The sequence below is a fragment of the Sardina pilchardus genome, chromosome 9, assembly GCF_963854185.1.
Source record: "Sardina pilchardus chromosome 9, fSarPil1.1, whole genome shotgun sequence".
In the NCBI taxonomy this organism is placed as follows: Eukaryota; Metazoa; Chordata; class Actinopteri; order Clupeiformes; family Clupeidae; genus Sardina; species Sardina pilchardus.
Genome location: NC_085002.1, coordinates 32197589 through 32221855, shown reverse-complemented (window position 1 = coordinate 32221855; position 24267 = coordinate 32197589). Strand labels below are relative to the sequence as shown.

At 42.2% G+C, this 24267-nt stretch overlaps 1 protein-coding gene across 2 annotated transcripts in view; it reads left to right on the top strand.

The window, feature by feature from the left end:
* Positions 1-693: 693 nt before the first annotated feature.
* rad18 (RAD18 E3 ubiquitin protein ligase) overlaps positions 694-24267 on the top strand; it is a 52805-nt gene continuing 29231 nt past the window's right edge. For both annotated transcript variants that reach the window (XM_062545131.1, XM_062545130.1), the window contains exons 1-9: positions 694-858; positions 1198-1276; positions 2691-2752; positions 3256-3326; positions 11950-12356; positions 15834-15933; positions 18988-19169; positions 20976-21046; positions 21147-21210. In XM_062545131.1, the coding sequence (XP_062401115.1) occupies positions 808-858; positions 1198-1276; positions 2691-2752; positions 3256-3326; positions 11950-12356; positions 15834-15933; positions 18988-19169; positions 20976-21046; positions 21147-21210 (1087 nt within the window). In that variant the 5' untranslated portion in view covers positions 694-807. The remainder of the gene's footprint in view (positions 859-1197; positions 1277-2690; positions 2753-3255; positions 3327-11949; positions 12357-15833; positions 15934-18987; positions 19170-20975; positions 21047-21146; positions 21211-24267) is intronic.

Here is a 24267-nt window from a genome sequence, read left to right as displayed (position 1 = left end):
GATCTCCTTTTCCTGTCACAACAAACATGATGAATAGAGAAATTTAGCCAGATAATGAGCTTGTAAAGCCCATGATTAATACCAATAACTCTGCTTTCTTCAGCATAGTGAAGCCCACTTGTTGCACACAGTGGCTGATTTGTTGATGATTTTATGTTTGCAGCTTTGCTTTGTTGTTATTGTTGTTGTATCCCATCATGTTGTGGAATGTTAATTAATTGATTGGCCACTGTATTTATATTGTATAGGCTATAACTTCACGTTTACCCAGACTTCAGATGTGTTGCAACATTTTATGCTGGCCAATTTGTTATGGATTGTGGATTGAGGACAGTGATATTCAATATTTACCTATCAACCAGACTTTTGGATTATCTCAAAAAAAAAATATATACTGTAGCCTATACATATAATATAATACATAACATAGGCATATATATATATATACACAGATTACACACACACGCACACGCACACGCACACACACACACACACACACACACACACACACACACACACACACACACACACACACACACACACACACACACACACACACACACACACACATCAATTACCTGAGCAACATAAAAGTAACTTTAAAAGGTTTTTGTCTTGACAAATCGGAGCAAAACTTCTAACCCAACCTCATAAAACAGACGGAAGTGACGCCATCATTATCAGGAACTCTTACTGGCGCGGGAGTTCAATCAGCTGAAAGAAAAGTCTTTAGCCTCGATGTTGTAGCTGGTTTATGTAAACACATTCTTTACCATTAAATGAATTTGATTAGGTATTTGCACTAAAATGGCTCTTGCAAAAGACGTTGATCTACCGCCGAGTCTGGCATGTTTGAAAGTAAGTCATTCTGTGACGTTAATCAAATGTAAACAAGGCAAGCTAACGTTACTTAACTAGCCCATTATGTTTACCATGACTTGAGAGTTAACAGTTAATATTAGTATCTAACGTTAGTTAACACCGAGTTGCCTCGCTGATTTATTTATCTTTCTGGTAGAAGACAGCGTAACATGTATTCCTCGCAAACATTGAGCGTAGTTGTGATTTGTTAACTAACATTAGCAAGCTATCGCTAACTAACTATCAAACGTTAGTTCTTAAATGTTATCCCTGATCATACTTTTACTTTTAGTTTTTAGTTGGGAACAGACTATCAATTGTATTCTATTTATGCAGAATATGGACACTTTGCTGCGATGCCCAATTTGTTTTGACTTCCTGAGCATTTCCATGATGTCGCAATGTTCCCACAATTGTAAGTATATTGCCCTACTAGATTCAAACCTCTGTTCTGCACATCAGCGCTGTCTTACCTCTGATACACATCATTTCCAAACGTAAACGCCTTCTGCCGTACAACAGTTCAATTAACCCAGCGTTTCTCAAACTGTGGGGCGCGCCCCACTAGTGGGGCGCAGAGACATGCCAGGTGGGGCGCGAGCTGACGTGAAAAACCGGAGATTTCTTTTTAAAGCCTGTGCCTTCCTTCATTGATAATTACGAGAATGCACCTCCATCTCACAAAACAAACACAAACAAGGTAATCTAGACTCTTGTAGGCCTATCATTGACCAGATGAAAATGTTAGTCTGTCCTGGAATCATAGTCCGAAAAAAATGATTGATGTCGGAATTTTAATTGCCGCGGAAACAAAAAAAACCCGTCTATGTTCGAGACGAGCGCATAAAATTGAAGGATATCTTGGCTATCTGTCCGACGACACAATTGCTGTTCTGCGATCTCGAAGAACAACTGCTTGACAAACGCAAACACCCATGTTTTGCCTTGCAAGTGGACAAGGCCACCCAGTTACAAAGGTGGTTTAGTTATTGCTTATGTCCGCTTTGTTAACTTGACAGCGGGCGAAGATATTCTATTCTGCGAGTATGCCAAAAGTAGGCCCACTGCAGATGAACTATTCAACATTGATCTCAACAATTAGTCTACCTGGCAGAACATGACATCAAATGGGAAAACTGTGAGGGACTTTGCTCGGTTGGCGCACAGACGATAGCAGGTAAAAGAAATGCTATCGTCGTGATAAAGAGGGTAGTGCCCGATGCGCAACAGACGGACTGTTTCATTCAGGGAAGCGCTCGCGTCAAGGCTTGACCTGAATAAGATTTTGAACGAGGTTGTGAGAGCGTTGAACTTCATTTATAACACAATGGTAGCATATAGTTGGCCCTTTTGCTGTATTATTGGAAATCAGTTTTTTTTTGAAGCAAGGATTGACACCTTGTCAATGACAAAAAACTGACGTTATTGGTCATTGATTTTGATTTTTATTTTCTCTATTTTTGAACTGATAGCCTATTTATCTTTAGTAGCCTAACTGTTATTTGTCAGGCCTACTGATGTATATTTAGCAAGTGACGTTATAAATATGACAATTTTGAGCTTGACCTATACTTTCTATAGAGCGATGATGGACAGGTGGGGCTCGAGAAAGCCCCCTTGATCAAAGTGGGGAATGAAAGAAAAAGTTTGAGAACCACTGAATTAACCTGTGAAGCATGATTGACTTTGCAACAGCATGACATGGATCTCTCTTTGTATGAACTGATAGTAAGGCTGCTGTTCTTATTCTAAGTCAAGATGATTTTGACCTGAAGTAATTGAAGCTCAAATTAATATTATGTGTTTTTATTTCATTTTTCTTTCAACAGATTGTTCTCTCTGCATACGGAAATTTCTTTCCTACAAACTGCAATGCCCTGTTTGTAAATTGGTAAGTATGAAACACCTTGAGTAATTGTGCACACAGTTTCACTTCAGTGGAGACAGTCAGGTATTTCTTTCATTTGGAAAGTCAGATGGTATGCATTTTAGAAATCATGGCCTTTCAGTTTTGTGGTTAGATATGCCTACATTTTTAACCTGTCAATCATGGTCAGGATAGGTCATTGTAAACTTTTCTCTTATTTTGTTAATTTTGATATTAATGCAACGACTATAATGTCATTGTAAGATTCTTGGAACATGAGCATCTGCTTAGATGCATAAACATACATTACATACAATATGAATTGTTATTTGATTGAGTATTGAGTTGAGGCTTTTGTGTTTTTATCTAACCTACCAATGTTTAAACCCCTATTATGACTGTACACACTCTTTAATGTTTTCACTTTTTGTCAGTTCAGTTTAATCTATCTGTTGAATTCACTTTCCTCTCAATTTTGATCATATGATTCAAGTAATTTGGACTTTTTTTTATTTTTTTTATTTCAGCCAATGACCGAACAAGATCTGAGGAACAATAGAATTCTTGATGACTTGGTGAAAAGCTTCCAAGATGCAAGGTAGCATATTCTTACTTACTTGGTGAAGTTGTTCAAGAGAGCAGAGAGAAATCAGAATGCCTGTGTGAACTTGATCTTAATAGTACAATTATAGGCCCCAGCCGTGGCGCGACTGGCTGGGGCACCTGCACCGCACGCCGGCGACCCGGGTTCGATTCCCGCCCCGTGGTCCTTTCCGGATCCCACCCCTACTCTCTCTCCTGCTCGTTTCCTGTCATACTCTCTACTGTCCTGTCCAATTAAAGGCATAAAAAGCCCCCCCAAAAAAATAAAAAAAAAAAAAAATAAAAAAAATAGTACAATTCTAGACTCCACCCTGCAAAGTCTAGTGTTGTCTCAATCCTCAGCCCTGATCTCCACCCTCTCTGCATACTGGATTGAACTCAGTGGCACTTGTGATTAATATGACCAGCTTAGCTAATCAAGGACAATGCATAGAATTTTTTTTTTTCCAGTGTCCCGAGGCCTCGTCTTTAATTAATAGCCAGTTAGAACATATACGACCTACGACGGACTAAACATTTTGTCCTGTACAAAGTAAAGCTTAAGTTAAAGCTCATCAGCTTTGAATATATGCATAGATTCCAATTTCTGTATAATTTCTGGCACACAGTATGTAGTGTGCAAGTTTTTTCTTGATTTGAGTAATAGTATTTCATAAAATATTATTATAAAAAATCATTGTAAATCATTGTAATTTAATTGGCCAGTCCAATATTAGGAGGCCAGATATTTCTGTATGTTGACTGCTGAAAAAAGTTAATGTCCACTTTCATTCAGCAATTAGGCTGTTCACTGTATCCTAACTGCATGTGATGCTAGTGAACGTTGGCATGAAAATCATTTTGATTGCATTGTTTTCAATGGCAATTTCCTAGCTCTACACTTGTCACCGTGCTGTGCAGCGCAGTGCTTTGAGCAGCAGAACTTTTGTCGGACGCCCCATCTCTATGCTCTTTCTGTCGCTCACCTTGTTCTGCTTTTAACGAGAAATATGATTCAATGAAAGGGCATATTTACTGGATTCAGTGTGGATAGAGGGTATTCAATACTCCACGATTACTCAAGGCAGTTACTGTAGGATACACTGTTAGCCTTACTGTTAGCTACAATTCCACAACAAGAACTTGTTCTACCATTCGATTTCCAGAAACCTTTCATCTCTAGCCGGCTTTCCCAATTGTAATCAAGTGAAAAAGTTATTCATTTTTCATTCATTTCTTTAATGAACTATGTCTTTGTATATTTTACTGTCACACATGAGAAATACCAAGAGCGTTCTTTGAGAATTTTGCCTAAAGAAGATCCAGACGGGTCAAAATGGTTGCTAAATCATGAGATGAACCGGAGATAAACTCTGGTGCGGCGACATTGCTTATTTATTTATTTGTTTTTTGCTTTGTGTTCGTTTACTTTGGCCTGCCCCAGCCTAAAGAAAGGTGGGATGTGCACACTACCACTCTCCCAAACTTGGTCCTTTGCGAATGCCATCAGCAACAACATGATAACCTTTGGTTAAGCCTCTCCGAAACTGGACTTATTACCAGCTGATACAGCTATTCCTCAACAGATCAGCATCAGCTTGGCTCATCTTAACTGACCCCTGATAAAACAGGACATAACTTATATGTCACAATGGATTACCAACTACATTTCATGTAGCCTCAGTCACAAAGCCATGTCTGTTTATCCTCTACAGTATTTGGAATATCTTGAGCTGGTTTTAGGCTGGTCTTTTAACGTGTTCTTTTAAGACCGGTCTTAAGGTCAATTTGAAGTTCAGGCGGCATGTGTTGCTCTACAAAAAGAAATTGAAAGGAATTGAATTCAAGTCTGTTGCTCTTGCTCTCTTATGGTCTATTCATATTCTGGATCTCTGAAATTCAGGCCATATGACTTTACTATTAACTGTTCATTTTAATGTAATGTTCATTGATGTCATTGTCAGTCGCTTATGACAAAACATTTTATAAATATATAGATAAGGACAATGTTTCCACATCCTTTGTTGGTGTGTTTGATCTTGATTTTGTTGTAACTTCTCGTGACTAAGCTCGACATGGTTTTTGTATTATCCACTCCGTAATCCACCCTCAAATAGGGGATTTCCCTTAACAATCAAATGGGGATTTCTGTTTAATAAACTGTGGCTGTCTTTTTTTTTGTTGCTTTGCAGAACAGGTTTGCGTGCCAGATTGAATGGGGAAAAAACCCTAGCATATTAGTTGGAAATCATATTGTTAAAATGACCATTAGTGGTATTAGTCTGTCCAGGGCAGTTATCACATGACCGCCTCCCGTAGTGGAGGTGTCAGAAGAGTAATGGCTGAATAAAGTCTGTTCTGTGATTGCATGCAAAGTCTGGCTTTGTTTTGAGCTGCATCCCAATCTTGTTTTAATCTGTTCCACGGGCTGACATCGGTGGATTCAGTTGCTTCCATGGGAAGCTGTGATTTTCTCTGCCCCTGAGTCTCACATGGCCACTAGGGTGGGTAGGGGCAGGCTTATGGTGCTCCCACAGTCCCTGTTGTTTAATTTCCTGTTGTCTGCCACTGGAAATTGGAAACAAGGGCCACGGTGCCAAGGGTGACCCTGGCTCACACCAGGTACAGGAGATGGAGAAATGTGGGCCACAAGTCATCTCTTGCTCCCTCCAGTTCTACTTCCAACCTCATCTCATCTGTTTGTTTTTAGACTGCAATGCTTCCTCAGGGAGTTGTGTTTGAAATGGGAACTCCTCCTGCACATTTGTGTAGATGGCCTGGGTGTGGTAGACACAAACATAGTTTTGTGTTTTCTGGAAGGAACTGAGAATGTGAGTAGCTAAAAGACTTGATTTTACTTGTTTTTCCTCATCAATCAGCTGATGGTATTAAATCCCACTGGTACAGTAGGTGTCCAGAATGCAGATAATGTTTTGTTGAACACAGCTTTGACACTCCTGAAAGGTGTTGGTTAGCAGTTGCTGAGATGATTGTAACGGTAAATCACCTTCATTGCGCCAATGACCTGTGAGTCCCGTGAGTGTTGGGTGAGCTAAAAGTAATTAGCCCTCTACTTTTAGGCCACCGTATTGACCTCCTCCTGCTGTTCTAGTAATCGATGAGCCCCTTAATGCCAATCAAGAGTCGAGGCCCTGTTACCTCAGTCTCCAAGAAGATCATGTGGGTTTTGCTCTCCCTTTATTGGCAGATAGCAGCCCAACACAGCTGGATACAGTGTTGCTTGTCTCAGGACCCTGGAGTTGTTAGCCTGGGCTCATGTGCTTATGTTAAATCTTTGTGCATGTGTGCCTGCTATATGGAGTTTTGGTGGTTGAGACTTTACTTGAGCTTCCAAAGCATTAACAGATTGAATAGCTTGTTAAGGATCCCTTATAAAATGACTTTATTCTGAAGTTAAGGATCCCTTATGAGATTACTCTATTCTGAAGTTGAGCAAATCAGTGGATGATTGGCATAATCAAGTACATTACTGAGAGAGGAGGTTTCCGAAGGGAAGGTCTGCAACAAAGTGTCTCAAATTTGAATCTTACGTGAATGTTCTGGCAATGGCTTATCAGACATCCTGAATATGAATACTTCATGGTGATGCTAATCAAATTACTGCTAGTAATAGACCCAGTCAAGTGCAGATAAATGAGGGGTCCTGTTCCTGCAGGCCTGTCATACTAGAATCATTCTAGCTAATTCTGTTTGGTGCATGTGTGGATTTGTAGCTGGTTTAATATGCCGTCTTGTCTCATCCTGTATTTTTTGCTGGAATGTGCAAGATGAGTTGCATATCCACATAGCTCAGGGAAATCAGGTCCTAACCACCACCACTTCCACCCAAGCCCGCCACCCCACCCTCCAACGAAAATACAAATTACTTTGAATCCGTTCAAGCCCTCAAAACCTTGTGCAATAAATCAGCCAGGAAATCAGATTGATCTGTCATGTAGGCTTAGATCATCCACTGTTCCTCTCTGTTGCTTCTGCAGCGGGGGTTGACATTGTGCCAGAGTGCGGCCCAGCTCTGGTGGCTGTGCTGCTAAATTGCTCCCTCTGTGGACTTATGGCTTCTCCCACTACCCGCCCTGCAACCCTCAATCGCCGCTAATCTGACGACTGCAGGGAAGCTGGGACTGTCTACTGCTAGTGCTCCGCACATTTGTCAAAATGCATGCATGTGTGTGCCAACCTGCCTCTCCGCTCTAGTTAATTCGAATGATTGCCAAAAACACAGAAAGAGAGAGATCGGTACGGGTCCATCCACCAAGATGACGGCAGTCATGGATAATTAAGCCTATCCCACTGTTTTCCTCTCTCTAATGACGTATCTTATTTGGAGGCCCCCGATTATTGGTGACTTTGAAGAGGCTTGTGTCATTGAAACCTGCCTCATCTGTATTTTGGATGATGGCCGACATCTGGCTGAGAGATTGCTTACACTGTCACCTTAAAGCCAGCAAGCCCTGCTCAAATATGGCCATGATACAACCTTCTCTTATGATGGCAGTTATCCTCTCTGTGGGTTTTGGTTGTGTGTTGGTTTGCTCTGTTACTTAACTTAAAAAAAAAATAATTTAAAAAAATCATTTTCTTCAAAGCCCTAGAAAAAGCTGTGAAAAGAGTGACATTGATGGTAGTATACGCTTGTTTTGTGTACCCATTTGATATCAGTTATTTTATTATTATCGATGTGCATTCCATGTTCAACCAGATCTGCACAAAGCTGGAAGAAGTCGAACGCGCCCGCCCACTGATTTGGAACTACCGGGATACGCAGAAAGGCAATGCGCTGCCTTCAGGAACAGCTCTTGTAATGACCTCTCTGTACAAGTTTAGTTTACAATACTTCAGTTTGCCTGTAGGGACCCTGTCCACACCACCATCAGTGGAAGGCTATTTTGAGTCTTGTTAGTGGTTTGAAAATAGCAAATTATTTTGACGGAGCTATATGCCCGTTGCATGCAGGCTGTAAACCATTTTGTTACTACTGCAAATGACGGTCTGGCTGAAACTCCTCAGGATTCAGGTGATTTTGCTCCCAAACGAAAGTTTGAACTTGTCATCTGTAAATAGACACCAGGATTTTTAAACTTTGGATTTTTCCTTTAAGTATATATCTATGACTGAAATATGATACAGTATGTACACTTTGTATGCTGAATGATGATTCAGTGAGCTATTTCTACAGACATTTTTGTGTAGTTGTAATTTTTGCACACAAAATGATGGTCATTGGCATTGCCATTATCACTCGTTTTGCATTTGATTTCAAATCTAGAGCTCTTATATAAATAATGATAAAACAAAGAAAAATAATAGTAGAATGATAAAATGACATCATTGCAAACATTTATTGGCCCAGTCATACTGAACATGTTTTTTCTTCCATCCTACTAGGTTTGGGCAGGCTAGAAATACTTTTAAAGATATTGTCCAAATTTGGCCTACAATTTTTTGAGAGTGTAAAAATTTAAGCACATTGTGTAGTCAAACTAGGGCTGCTCAATTATGGTAAAAATCATCATCACGATTATTTTGTTCAATATTGAGATCACGACTATTAATGTCATTACTCAGTGATTTTGGAACTATCATCCATATTCAAAATGTACATTTTTAAAATGTTTAAATTGATTGTTAGATACAATCCAACAGGAAAAAAAAATACATGGATGAAGTTAACACACAACAACTCAAGACAAAAAGAGACCATTGTTATGACACTGGATGTAGCAAAATAATCATTACATTTCGATTATGCTATTTTCATAATTGTTGGAAGTCATAATCACAATTGATCGATTCATTAATTCGATTAATTGCACAGCCCTACAGACAAACTTCAAGCACAATCTGACAAAGTGCTGCAGCCCTTTTCCTGGATTCTGTCTGGTTTGACACAGACTGACCCAGAAGTCTATCTGTATGCTCTCTCTCTCTCTCTCTCTCTCGTCTGATATGTAAAGTTTGCCGCAGCACAGCCAGCCATTTGTTGGACTGAAGGCTATATTTTCTGTCCCTTCATTATCTCCGACACCTCGGGTTGTGTCTTATTGACTTCCATAATCCATATCGGCAGCTTGATGAAGTCTCTGCTGATGGGGACGTTAGAGACTAAAAAGGCAAAAAAGAAGTGTGAGGTGAGAATGGAGAGGTCATTTGTTTCAAAGATGTTCAGAGATAAATTGTAGAATAAAGGTTGTCCACAACCCTTTCTGTGCTGGGCTCCTGTTTGCAGCTGGATGTTTCCTGTGTTGTACTGGGAGCAGAGAGAGCCTGTATGTAGGCATGGAGATAATGTCATGTTTCCTCTGCCTTGTAGATGAAAGGGCTAAATCTGCTCTTCGGATCTTTTTCTGGAGTTCTGCTGCTTTAAGATTGTAATCTTCTATGCATGTTTGGATTTAATGCTTTGTGTTTATTTTTTAAGTGGAGTCTATTCATACCTTTCTGTAAAATGATGTCTGGGAAACTCGTGGAGGAAGGAGCACTTCCAGACATTTCTCTCAGATGGAAGATAGTGTTTTCAGGTTGCTACACTTTCAGTGTCAAGGGTTTTGTAAGATTGTGGTCGATTTATTGTTTTTCTGGGACCCACGATTTCTATATGCGTCATGCTACTAGTTTAGAGATTCCTCATGATTCCCAATTTCAGATACTCCAACTTGTGTTTATAGCGTTGAAGTGGGAATACTGGCCTTTCTGTAGGTAGAATAATCTATTCACATTAGTTGGAGAGATTCATATATTATATTTATAATTGATGATTTTATTGTTTTTTTGTTTCTATGTGCACACTAGTTCTACTGCTATGATGGTAAAATGGCACCCTATAAACAAAACCAGCTGCTACAGTTGCTACAGTAGCTACCAAAACCAGTTTCTCCAACCTCCAACAGAACTTGGATGACTTCAGGAAGTAACTTTTGATGAAAGCATTTTATGAATGTGAATGAAGCAAACCTTTAACCCTTGTATTGCCTAGTGTAGTGTAAGATGGCCTTCCCTTTGGCAGCACCACAGGCAGAGAAAAACTCTCTCTCTCACACACACACACACACACACACAGAGTGAGAGAATAAATAGCTTGATTTGTATGCAGTGGAAATGGTGTGAATTAGTCAATATTGATTGGGGATTTTGGATATTGATTGAATCCGTAATCATGTTATAAAGCCACTGATTTATAGAATATTTATAGAATATAAGATGTATTTTTCTCTAGCAGGGAAATTGAAAGTGGAATGTACATTGTGCACTCCTACCCAGAGGATACGTCTTCTCTCCCGGCCCGTAGCCATGGTCATATTGCTTTAGCCATGGACAGGGATGATTTCCTGCATTGGTGGAATTGAAGGAGTGTTCAACTGGAAACCTTATGTTGGATCATGGTAGCAATCTGTTCTGTGTGATTGTTAATGTCCGTATGGTCAGTTAAGTAGTACTATTTAGAACCCGGCCGGATTGATTGGCCAGTATGCCTAAATGTTACTAGGATACACTAAGCTGCCATGGCTAAGTGTTGCCTTGAGTCAAGTCCAACTCAAATTAATGCATTGCGCCCATTCTGCTGCCGAACCACAGTAAACAACAGAAAATCTATCACCTCGTCTGCCACTTCCGTAGGTGTACAGTCGTAATGCCAAAGTGTTTTAGTCCAAGAGGAAAAAGTGGTAAGAAAAAAGATTTCATACAATTGAAAATGTGTTTATTTTAACACAATAACAGTGCCCCTGGAATGCCCCCTTGCCATTGAATGGGGTTTGGATATGTCAGATAGAATAGAATAGAATAGAATACAGTATGTCTTCAAATTTCATTGTAGCTATGACAATAAAGTGAAAGTTTGCTTTCAGTGTATTGAGAAGCTGCCACAGTGTTATTGTGACGCTTATTTCTGTATGAACTGCTATTGACGTAGTGTTTTACACCAGCAGCATGGGACACATAGAGCCACAAAGGAGCGCCATACAGGATGTACACCCATAATGTTATGGTAGCCACAGTGTTGTTAAGGTTAGCCGCTCTATGCTGCGTTTCCTGCTTGCCCTTTCGTGTGTGTGCATGCGTGTGAAGGCTGCGCTGTACACAGCGGTGCGCAGGACTGCTCTTTGTTCAGACAAAAGCCAAAGAGGAGGTTTTCGGCGTGGAAATCTGAGCACTGCACACCTCATTGACTTCCCTTTATGACCCAGTAATGACTCTGCCACCTCCGGCTGCATCTGTTTGCTTTCCACATTTCCAGCCGCGTGGCCAACTGGCTTTGGTGGCCCACATCTTTACTTGCGTATATATTTCTCCTCTGTCTCTCTCCCCCAAGGAGAGCCGTTATTGAACATGTGCACTTTGTGTCAGCAGGCTCATGTTTCTCTCAGCGGCTCCTCGCGCCCTAAAAAGAGCCATTTTGTCTTAAAGCACCTCTTAAGAGAAACGATCTCGCTAAATCTCTTTCGCAGTGTGCCTCTTTCTCATTTTGCTGGTGCTGGCATGTTGAAATAGTGGCTCTCACACCAGTGTGATGGACTTAAACTCGTTTGCAAAATGACCCTCCCCACCCACCCTCCTCCCCTCCCATGCACAGTTCACCTACTTTCTTTCTGTCTCCCTTCTCTTTTTTCCTCTCCCTGCAGAAAGCAGTTGTCCCAGGTCCAATTCGAATCGCCCCCCATTTCGCCCAAGACTCCCTCAGCTGTCAAGCGCAAGGCTCCAGCTCCAGCGCCGTCACCGCAGCAGAGGGGCCCCAAGAAGGATGGCTCCGTCCTCTCTCACTTTTTCCAGAAGCAGCCGTGCGCTGCGTCCAGCTCTGCCTCCGCGCCCAGAGGGGAGCCCGAGGCGCCGCCCCCCCGTGGCAAACGAGCGCGCACCTCCGCTCTCCGCACCGCTGCGCTCAGGGTGAAGCAGGAGCCCGTGGAGGAGGAGGTGCCTCAGGCAGCGCAGCACGCCAGCACCTCCACCAGGGTCCGGGTGAAGGAGGAGAAGACGGACTGTGAGCTCAGCTCCCCGTCCACCTCCCAGGACCTCATGCCAGTGGTCAAAGGTACAAGTGCTCCTCCTCCACCCATCCGGAGATGATGCCACTAGTAGGATGGTGTCAAACAGTCATGCCCGCTCTCCAGTAGTGTTTAGTTTTTATTGCACTACACACGGCATGCGTGTTGGCCTTAATTGAGCACTGTGCTGTTTATATATCAGCAGCAGAGCTACCCACAGACTCGTCATTTCTAGAGTAGTGTAGATTTGAAACATGATTTTAAAGAGGTCCCCAGAGTAGCACTGTTGCTGCTTGGCTGCTCTAGCTGTTGGCCGCTGTAACTCGAGCTGGGTAGTACCGATTTCTTTCCTTTTTTTCCCTTACCGACAGCACTCTGTGACCTCAGTGAGAAATGGCTGGAGTTCTCCTTTAGCAGCAGTATTACCCGGTGTCTACTGACAGACATTAACTGAAATCATCTGTGCTATGCATTGAGAAACTGCTGCAATTCAATTTCCATTTGTATTTTCAGTAAAGCCAACTGATGCTGTGTGACTTGCTCGAGTCATCTACCGGGTATCTTGATCTTTGTCAAGCCATGCCAGAATCCCTATGTTTAAGAATTTAAGTAAATTTGCAAAATCATCTAATTTGGCCGAAGATCTTCAGGATCGTTTCATGCCCTCAGTATTTCACAGTAATTTCTGATAGTCAACACCAGGGCTCTTCAATTAGCGGCCCGCGGGCCGGATCCGGCCCCCGAGATACTTTGTAGTGGCCCTTGAAGTGTTGGCTGATGTTATAAGCAAATCCATATTCGGTAGAGACGTAAAAAGCTGGTGGAAAACACAACGAGGTACAGCGATAGGCTACACTGCGCCTATAAATAATGTTCTGTGTGGTGCGTTGCCGTTGTAGGCTGTGTTTCTGGGTATTATTCAAAGACGTTACTTGTACCTTGCTTCGTTTTTACGCAGCGTCACCAACATGTTGACGTGCGCCAAATCCAAGTTGTTTTCCTCAAAGCATGAAGCATTTTTGGTGCATGAAATCTCACCGGTATAGTGTGCCTCTCCAGTCCAAGCATATCCTCGCGAAAGCATTCGCCACTCGTAATGAAGCTATTGAGGCAAATAGGAGTCGGTTTAAAAGTTTAACTTTGGTGGCATCAGTAGGCTACTGTTTCATGCGCTCACTCGCTCGGAAGTCCTGCAGCCACTGCACCTCAGCCAATTGCACGTAATGTTTAGAACGAGTTGAATATAAGTTCCATTTTAGCTTAGTTTCAAGGTAAATTGCCACTACGTTGGAGTATATAAGCTACAAACATTTTAACGGGTTTGACCACGCAAATATTCAGTGTGAATCTGTGAAACTAATACACATCCATCGCCTTGATGTCAAGTCCACTGTAAGTAACATTGATTTGTGAACACGTTCATCCAATTTAAATGGTGGGAACGTTAAATGTACACGTATGTTGAGAAGAGTTAAATATGCGACCGATTACGCACATTCATTTCTTTTGAGCACCGTTTGAAACCTGTTTGTACCCATTGGAAATTGTATGGACTTAGCAGTTACTGCGCAAAGCTCAGATATCATTGCTGTTAATGTTATCACAGATTTCATATTAGCCATATTAGCAATGTACTGTAGATCCAGTGTCACCTTCCCAATGCTGGTAGTGGCCTGTGGCAGAAATATTCCCAAAACACAAATACAACAAAATAACCACCAAAAAAACTAGATTATTATTTTACAAAATGCAACATATTAGCAATATAGATCCAGTGTCACCTTCCCAATGTTGACCTACCACTGTGGTAGTCTGGGCCTGTGGCAGAAATATTCCCAAAACACAAATAGAACAAATAACCACCAAAAAACGCTATTATGCTTTTACAAAATGCAAGTATAGATATATGCAGTATAGATCCAGTGTCACCTTCCCAATGTTGGCCAACCACTGTGGTAGGCTGGGCCTGTGGCAGAAATATTCCCAAAACACAAATAACCAACAAAAAACGATATAATGCATTTACAAAATGCAACATTTGAACACCCATGTGCTGTTGTAGTTTATTGTATCATTTGTACGTGATTACTCATATTTCAAGCGGTATTTCTCCGGCCCCTCAGTTGTGATACTTTTCATGAACTGGCCCCTATTACAAACTAATTGAATAGCCCTGGTCAACACCCTCTCCAGTCCTGCCCTGTTTCACGGAAATATAAACAAGCTGTGCCACTCAGCACAGCTTGGTATGAAATTCTGTGGGGGAAAAAAAGCCACTTTGGCTCTTACCTCACAGGCCTCTGAGTCCGACTACAGCAACAGCAGGTCTACTAAGCTCCCATAGTAATGGAGGTTTAGAATGAGAATTCTGTCTCCTCCTGACCTAACAGAGTATTAAATAATGCAAAACAGTTGCTCCCCTACCCTTATGCCCTCTCCCAATTGTCTTTTTCTTAGCTTTTGATTGTCAGTGGGAATACTGGGCCATCTTAATTGTAAGTGCTATCCACGGGGAGTTGGGACATGGATATCTCCATAAACAGGAAATGTGGCTCTTGCACCAGTTGCATGCATAATGTTAATTGCACAGTGTGTATTGTGCCATCTGGGTCTTAACAGCCATGAGCGGATGGAAATTGTGGAGCAAATTTGCTCAGGCATTTATGTATATTATCACTGAAAATATACTCAAGACTTTGCAACTTCATGGGAACACGTCCCAAAGTCTCTTGTCCCCCACTGAGTTACAACCGGCCTGCAGAATACACAATCAAATCTCTGGCATGGTTGTTTACTGAATGGCCTTTCAAGTGCTCAGTGGTTGCCTTGCAATTTTCCCTTCCAGACTGAGCTGGGGATCATCACAAAATCTCAGCAAAATGCTTGCCAGAAAAATAGTTATGTTTGTCAGTGTTTAATCCCTATTCATGAACGCCAGGCAGAGGGGTGGGGATTTGATATGTGTTTGTTGATTGTTTTGTTGACGAACCGTTCGAAATCTGTAATCACCCCCTGAATCACAGTTTCCTCGTTTGGGGTTGAACTTGAATATTTGTTGTGTCGGAAGTGTTGCTATAGACCTCCGAATTTCGCCTACAAAAAGGAACCAAAGCTGCCATCTTTACCCATATAAGGAGATCCGGGAGCTAATTGAAGCTAACTGCCCTATGGCAACTGGCAAGTTTCACTGTACAGTAAGTTAGCTCTGGGGTAGCAAAAACCAAAGTGTGCTGTCCTAACCCACCGAAGATCACAGTATCCACTTGAAGGCAGAGGACAAAACTCTAGAGCAAAACGTCTGCATTTCCGATTTCTTCATCTTCCGATTTTCTGTCTTCCATTTCCGAGTGCAGTAATTTGAAATCCCCATTATTTTCCCATAGGAAAAATCTCAAGATACCAGATCTCCTTGTGTTGTAAGATGGTAGCTTTCTGAATGCGAACTTTAGAGATCTATTGCCTTGTGTATTTGACGTGATTTTTGTGTTGTTGTTGTTGTGTGTGCTGTCTGTGTGTTGTTCCAGTTGAGTGTCCGGTGTGTGAGGTACCTGTCTCTCAGCAGCACATTAACAAGCACCTGGACACCTGTCTCAGGAGTGAGGAGAAGAAGGATGCCCTGCGAAGGTGTTTGTTCAGCTCTTTTCTCTCTTTCTTACACACACACACACACACACACACACGTGTTGCACGTGGAACAGCACTGTTATTATTAGATGTAAATCATTAACTTGGTTGCGTTGTGTGTTGTGTATGATTAGACTATGCAGCAGAGGAAGTGAGGCTTCTTTTTCAAAGCCCAATCAAGATTTTCCGTCTCCGCAAATTAGCTGACAATATCTTCCTGGTCGTCTTCCATTCCGTCCATCCGGGTGGCTTTCCCTTTATCTTGGAGTTCTCATTAGTCCAATCTCGTCTTTATCCCTGAAGATGCACATTTCGCCAATCAAGGCCTGTGCATTGGTTTTGGCTTTTGATCCCTGATTGATTGACAGCCAAGCTGATTTGATTACTGGCAGACCTTAGCGACAGGCTGTGACTGATGACTCTAGTGTCAGCACTGTAATAACCTTTAGCAGAGGTTTGCATTACGTACACAGAGATGGATGGATTGATGGCACACCTCAGTCCAAAAGCTTGTGGTGCCCTCTCTGTTTTATTTCCTCCTCCATCTCTCACTCTATGCACTCTCTTTTTTTCTCTTTCACTCCAGGGCGCTCATGCCTGGGCCAGCTCATCCACTGACCTTTCCTCACGCGCTCCTCAGGGCTCCTGAGATTGCTTCTGCAGGGCACATTGTGCCTTGTGTCTCACCTGCTGTCCCTATTGCACAGGGCTGAAAACGGCTTAGATTTCTCTCACTGGCTCAACGGAAAAACCTTGTGCTGTCACAAGTTGAGGCCTTGGCAAAAATAGCTGAGCCTGAATTTTTGGCTCCTTTATTGGCAGGATGCTTAGTGATCCCAAGAAGCATACTCTCATTCTTCTTCACTCTTCCTCAGCTTGCTTAAAATGCACATGAGCAGATCCATCATCTGAGCAATAAAACCAGCCTTCCCTTTCTGTTGTGAGCTTAGGTAAACTTAGGTCTTCTATATAGCTGGACCTACCCATTGCTTATCAGTCCATTTATTGGGGACTGCTATGGAAGTGTTCCAGTGGCAGCTCACACACACACACTCAATCCCTAGACAAAATACATTAAGACCAAACAATCCTCTGAAGCGTTTCCATATACAGAACAGCCTCTCAGACGTAAACATAAACAAAGCCTCACCCAAACATACTGCACCCCTGATTAAGACGTGTTCTTTAGCTTCTAATATAAAAAAAATCTAAATAATATAGGACCACAATGAAAAAAAGGGTAAAATCCAACCTTTGATTCAACCTTTGATTCTTTGATTTATTCAGAAGGAAAGAAATCCCACATTATGAAATAATGTGAAATAAATTAAAGAAATAATTAAATCAAATAAGATGTACCACAATTATTAGCACCCCTGATGTTAATACTTTGTACAACCCCCTTTTGCCAACAAAACAGCACATAATCTTCTCCTATAATGTTTCACAAGATTGGAGAAAACAGGAAGAGGGATCTTTGACCATTCCTCTTTGCACAATCTCTCTTAAAATCATCCAGCGACCTGCCCCAGCCGTGGCGCAACTGGCTGGGGCACCTGCACCGCACGCCGGCGACCCGGGTTCGATTCCCGCCCCGTGGTCCTTTCCGGATCCCACCCCTGCTCTCTCTCTCCCATTCACTTCCTGTCTATCTCCACTGTCACTATCAATAAAGGCATAAAATGGCCAAAAAAATATACTTTAAAAAAAAAAAAATAAAATAAAAAAAAAAAAAATCATCCAGCGACCTGGGTCCTCTCCTCTGCACTCTCCTCTTCAGCTCACCCCACAGGTTTTCAATGGGGTTGAGGTCTGGGGACTGAGATGGCCATGGGAGGAGCTTGATTCGATGTCTGGTGAACCATTTCTGTGTAGATTTAGCCAGATGTTTGGGGTCATTATCTTGCTGAAAGACCCAGAGACGACACATCTTCAGCTTTCGGGCAGAGGCCACCAGATTTTGATTTAAAATGTCCTGGTATTTCAAAGCATTCATGATGCCATGCACCCTAACAAGGTTCCCAGGGCCTTTGGAAGAGAAACAGGCTCACAGCATCACCGATCCTCCCCCATACTTCAATGTGGGTATGAGGTGCTTTTCTGCATGCTCATCTTTTTTGTTACGCCAGACCTACTTAGAGTGTTTGTTGCCAAAAAGCTCTATCTTTGTCTCATCGGACCAAAGCACACAGTCCCAGTTGAAGGGCCAGTACCGCTTAGCGAACTCAAGACGTTTGCGCTTATGATTTTTTTCCGTGCATGCCTCCCAAACAACTTGTTGGCATGTAGATAGCGCCTGATGGTTGTTTCGGAGACTTTGTGACCCCAAGATGCAACCATTTGATGCAATTCTGTAGCAGTGAGCTTTGGAGATTTTTTTTATTTCTCTTACCATCCTCCTCACTGTGCGTGGTGGCAAAATAAACTTGTGTCCTCTTCCAGGCTTGTTTACCACTGTTCCAGTCGTTTTAAACTTCTTAACGATTCCTCTGACCGTAGAAATGGGCAGGTGTAGGCGAGTGGCTATTTTCTTGTAGCCATTGACTTGTGAAGGTCGACAAACATCTGCCTTACTTGAATGGTGTGTTCCTTTGTCTTTCCCATGTTGAAGAGAAATGGCCTCTGTGTCACATCATATTTATACCCCAGGGAAACAGGATGTTAAGAATTACTAATGAAATGTTCCTACATACTCTGATCAACTTTGTAAACACTGTAGAAATGACAGAAACACTTTAATTACATTTATGCCAATAATTGTGGTACAGGTGATTTTATTTCCCACGTTGAAATTCATTTAAGTTGAAGGTTACATTTTTTTTACAATGTTCAGTGTGAGAGTATACTACTACAATATTTTTTTTTTTTTTTTTGTAAGGCTTTTAACACATCCTAACCAGGAGTGCCAATAATTATGGAGGGCGCTGTATATGCAAATCTTTACCTCCCTGCTGCAGTTGCAGGGATTGTCTACTGGGTTGTTTCGCTCTCCTCTAACCATTGTTACTCTCTCTCTGTGTGTGTGTGTGTGTGTGTGTGTGTGTGTGTGTGTAGCTCTGGGCGGCGCAAGACCATGGCCAAAGTGGTGTATAATTTGCTGTCTCTGGTGGAGCTGAGGAGGAGACTGCGGGAGTGCCACCTGCCCACGCAGGGCACTAAGGAGCAGCTGATCAGGCGCCACCAGGATTTCCTGCACATCTACAACGCCGAGTGTGACGCCGAGGAGCCGCGCTCTGGTGAGCACCCGCAGCAGTCATAGTCTCTGCACTAGCGTTGATGCATACGCTCATTGCAAACTTGGCACAGGCATACTGTGATGGCAACGGGTATTTGCAGAAGCTATGACTCGTGCTGTATCTGTTTAAAGCGTGATTACCCACACAGTCTAACTAACAGTCTAACAGCAGAGTATAGCCTGTTGTGAAACAGTGGAAGAGAATTGATTACTGGGATGGATGGTCTTAACCAAGGCCAGGCCAGGTTGGCTGCCGATTTTTGTTTCCACTGACTGATTAGCTCTGATGAAGAGCAGTTGCTTAAATCATTCCGGAGTTGATTGGAATGATAAGGCTGGCAAATACTTGTGCTAGGATGAAAACTGGCCGGCTCTCTGGTGTGTGCAGATAAGATTGCCTGCTCCATTTGTATCAAAGCTGGTAAATATCAGCAGTTGTAAATGTCAGCCTCATGGGCAGGTTCACCCTGTGGCCAGCCATCATGTGCGAAAATTGCGCCGTAGCTGACGGATGGGTAATATGTGTTTGTGTATGTAGACTTAATTTATTAATGGCCATTTGGTGTTTGAGCTGGTGAAGCATGGGTGGCTGAGAGATGCTATAATGGTTGAGGCTAAAAAGGTGCAATTTTGGCCTGTCCAGCGCTGTGGCCTGCTGGGGTAATTTACTCCCTCGCCTGCGCTCCTCGCTGGAGGTCTGGCCCGACTGACGGCTGCAGTGGTGAATTATACTGTCTGCCGTGTCACGGCCTGCAAAGCTCCCTCTGAGTTACTGCTGCTTCCCACGGGGAGCCGCCGCTTGGCACAGAATACATTTTGGAGTTTCCATGGATATGTCAAGAGATGCACAGAATCAGTCATAACTGTTTGTGTGCGTGCGTGCGTGCGTGCGTGCGTGCGTGTGTCCCATGTGGTGCTCTGACTGATGCTGGAGTGGGATTCATTTTGCTCAGGCTATGTTAGTTGGTTGGTTTGATTTTTTTTATTTTTTTTTCTCCAGAGCAACGGTGGGTAGAGGCCGCCTCTCCATGGGCATTCTCTTTTTGTTGTTTTCTTTCCATTTCATTTCATTTCACTTCACTTGCATGGCCAAAGGCCGTGGCCCTCTCCCTCTTACTGACCATCTCCCCTTCCAGGGCCATGAGTGGGATTCATGTTGTGCTCCCTCAGGGCTGGGGGATGTGGGGGGGAAATGTCAAAATGTTACCAGCTCATGCCATCTCTTGGCTGCTGTCATGAAATGGGATCTCATTCAAGTGTATAGTGGTGTATGGTGCGTATGGTGTAATACTGTAGTATGGCCAAGAGAGAGGAGTGTAGTGAGCTCAATACCTTGCTCAAGGTAATACGTTTGAACTTTGAACATATGACATTAATGAAGTAGTTGATGATTAATTCATTCAGAAGCCGTCTATTGCATTTGCCAGTGGTGCTGATGTGGTCTCATGGGAAAACATGCAGACCTTCTAGATAAGACATCTTAAAATGGGCTGGTTCTAGTTTTTGCTTTATGCACAGCATATTGCCCTGTATGGTGTGTGTTGGATGTTTTGAAATAAAATTTCGGTTTATTAATAGTATACATTGTTTTTGTGCACACACATCCTTTCCTTGGACTGCCACCAGCTTGGTATCTTTTTTGTGTTTGCAAAATGTTCTTACTCAACAATAGATTGATTAACAGTATTATCTTGAAATTCTGCATATTTTCTTACCTCAGTGGCAAGAGTCTCTGGGAATCCACAGTTGTTGATTCTAATTATGAATGGAATGTTAATATTCTTTTATTCATTTTTTTTCCGTGCAGCTGAAGTCATTGCAAAGGAGGTGGAGACGAACGAGAAGATGAGGATGCAGTTGGACAAGACAAATAAAAGGGTATGTACTAAAATAACCGCCTCCCAGGCATAACCTGGAGCCTGATGGTCCTGGAGAGTAATAATGCCTCGATTTCCTCTCCGTCTGATCCTATTTTCAGACTGGTTTGGTTTTCAGAAAGGATCAAACTGAAGATGAGATTGAGGCAGTGCACTCCAACTACCGTAAGTGATTTTTATTTATACCAACCATATTTCTGTGTTTAGAAGCCTGCAATGCAATTGTGGGAACTGTCAGATATGTTTTAAATGACAATTCAATAAGATAGATCATTTCAACTATCCTGTACTGCCAAAAAATCCTGAAGACCAAAACCTGTTGCTGCTGGTGTAAAATAAAGTTGCCAACGAAACACAACCAAGTATGCATATGCAGTGGAGTGTGATGAAATCCAGACAAGTGATTGCCTGATACCCTCCGATTTATTACTCAAGTCACATCCTGCTCCATCATCATGTGCAATGCTTTGGCTACCTTGAGGAGATTCTGGGGACTGATGAGGCTGAGATGTCTGCTCTCGGCAGGCAGGTGGCTCAATTCGCTCCCATTTGCCCTCCATGCTGTGAGCAAGCCTTTTTCAATTGGTTCTGATGTGGCCTCTGCACGGGTATAGAGCCATATTCCCAGAATCGGCCCACACCAGCTGGCCTGACATGCACCTGTGGTGCTTTCACATCAGTGCGCGTGTGTCTGTATGCGCACACACTAAATCTGGTCATGGTTCTATACAGGGCAAACTTCCAAAGTAAAGTCAAATACGGACAGGACGCTAAAGGACTCTTAAAGGTGCTCTATGCAATGTCACATTTTTTAGGCTAAAACATTTCTTTTGTCACAAACACTGAACACACTGTAAAAAAATGCGGTCTCTGTAGGCTTCACAAGTGGCAACAAAAACAAACTGGTGTAACCTGCGCCACAAAACATAAACAGTGCTCCAGCCAATAACCGACGAGATGCGCATTTAGGAGAGTTCTGTTTTGCTTGAACGTCGACAAAAGTGACATTGCCCAACATCACTTAAAGTGACTTTAATGGGTATTAATAGGCTAAATGATCTGCTAATGTAATTGTAGCCACACCTCCTCAGAATGTTCTGATGCTAGCCATGAGCCTAAAGGCCATAATGGCTGTGGTCCCTGCTTGTTGTCTATACGTTGGCGCTTGGCTCACTTCACACAGCTCCACTGTCCACTCTGACCCCAGCCTCAGGGCCCCTGGCGCCCTCCACTTTAAAGCCCACTCACCTGTAATAGCATTGGCTTCTGATTTGTGTGCGGTGTTAGCGGCGCTACCTGGGCGCAGGGCTGGGCTGGCTGTGAGAAGCGCTGAGGACAGTATTTGTATGTCATATAGACTCAACCTGGCAGGAGATGAAGGCCCTTTTGAAAATAGCTCAGCAGGCGAAACTTTGCAAATGGAAGGGGATATTGAAATATTGATGCTGTCCACGTAGGGTAGGGGGACTCTATAAATAGGTGTCTGGCTGTGATAACCTCTTGATTAATCATCCAGACAGCTGATGACTCATTCCTGTGGCAGCATGCTGGTGAATGAAAGCGAGAGGGTGGGGGAACTCACTCAGAGGAAACTAATAATAGTAAGGTTGGTCACCTGTGATGTGTAGTCACCTCCTCCGTTTGAGAAATAATCGTGTGCAATCTTTAAAGGTGCAGTAAATTACGTGGCTTGGCTCCTGGGTATGTAGGAGCCCATCTTACATATAGAGGGTTATTCACAGAAGGAAGTTCTCAAGGTATAACATTATAGTGGATGAATGAAGTAATGGGTGTCAACGTCAAATTCGAAAACGGATAGTTCCGGTCCTTGATTTATGATTGGCTGAATCCCGTTCGATGCCGTTGTAAATTTCGCGATAAACACACACCTTGACCACATTTCGTTCTATAGTAATACACTACCACAAAACTAGCACAAAAGAGTGGCTGCGTCTCGTTGTTGCATGGCAACCATTCATAGGGAATATATTTCTTGGCGGAAGAATGATTATCTATGAATACATTGTTACATTTTTCGTTGCTGTGCCTTTGTTTCATGAAATCTTGCTAGATTGACGTAGTAGCCGTTTTAGAAAACCACGGCCTCTAATTATGTTAGTTCCCCAATTGTTGTGAAAGTGTTGTAGTCAAATGTTACAGTAGTAGCTAATGTGCCCAGATATATTATTATTATTATTATTACACACATGTATTATTACTGTGTGTACATACTAGAACACAAAAACAATTGCAGACCAAAGACCAGAGAAAAAACTTCAAGGTAAATTCTGAAAATAAGTAGTCTAGAATGACCGAACAGAGGGACAAAACCAAACATGGCAGAAATTCAATTGAAATGCGATTCATGTATGGGTGGATGACTAGGTTGTAATTGAATGTCACGTTACAGCACAAAACCAGACAAGCCCTGGGAGGCTGCTGACTAGGAGACTTAGGAGTCATCGTAAAGATCTCAGTCCTGCATGGATCCTCCGTTTTGTCTCCGCTTTGCATGGATCCAAGGAAAGACACATTTTAGAAATGTTTCACTTCAGAAGGCATTTTTAAGATTATCTGTTTGAGTGAGCTAAAAAGTCCAGTGTATGGATGAAAGGCTCAAATGCAAACCAAATTCTGTTTTTAAAATATCCGAGTACATGTGTGCAAGGTCATAGATAACACTTTGAAAATGACAACAAAAATAACATAACTCAGTGATGATTACAGTATCCTAATTATCTAAATTATTACTAATTTATGGCTACTTGTTTGGATTCATTTTAATAAACTGTGAAAAACTGAGAAACCGTAGATGCCTTATCTGTTAATTGTTTAGTAAAACTGACTTGTGTATGTGACACTTTAAAAAAAGAAATGTATAACCACAACAAAAATGGTTTTCAACAATATTATTGTGTATATTATATACATTGTTTCAAATAACTCCAACACAAAAACTGTAATGAAATGTCATTTTAATGTTGACACATCGTAGAAAGAGTTGCACATTGTTGCTAATATTCTTGCAAACCTTATAGGATAAACGCATTACTACCTTTATGTTACAGTAGATGTGGAGGCACTACCTTGCTGCTCTGTTCACACATGCACAGTGCCCTCAGGGGCTAAGATTAGAAGGGTCATAGTGGCATCTCGTTCAGCACACCTTCAGATTATTGAGGCGGAAAGCTGAAGAGATGGCTCTGTTCTGACATTTAAGGC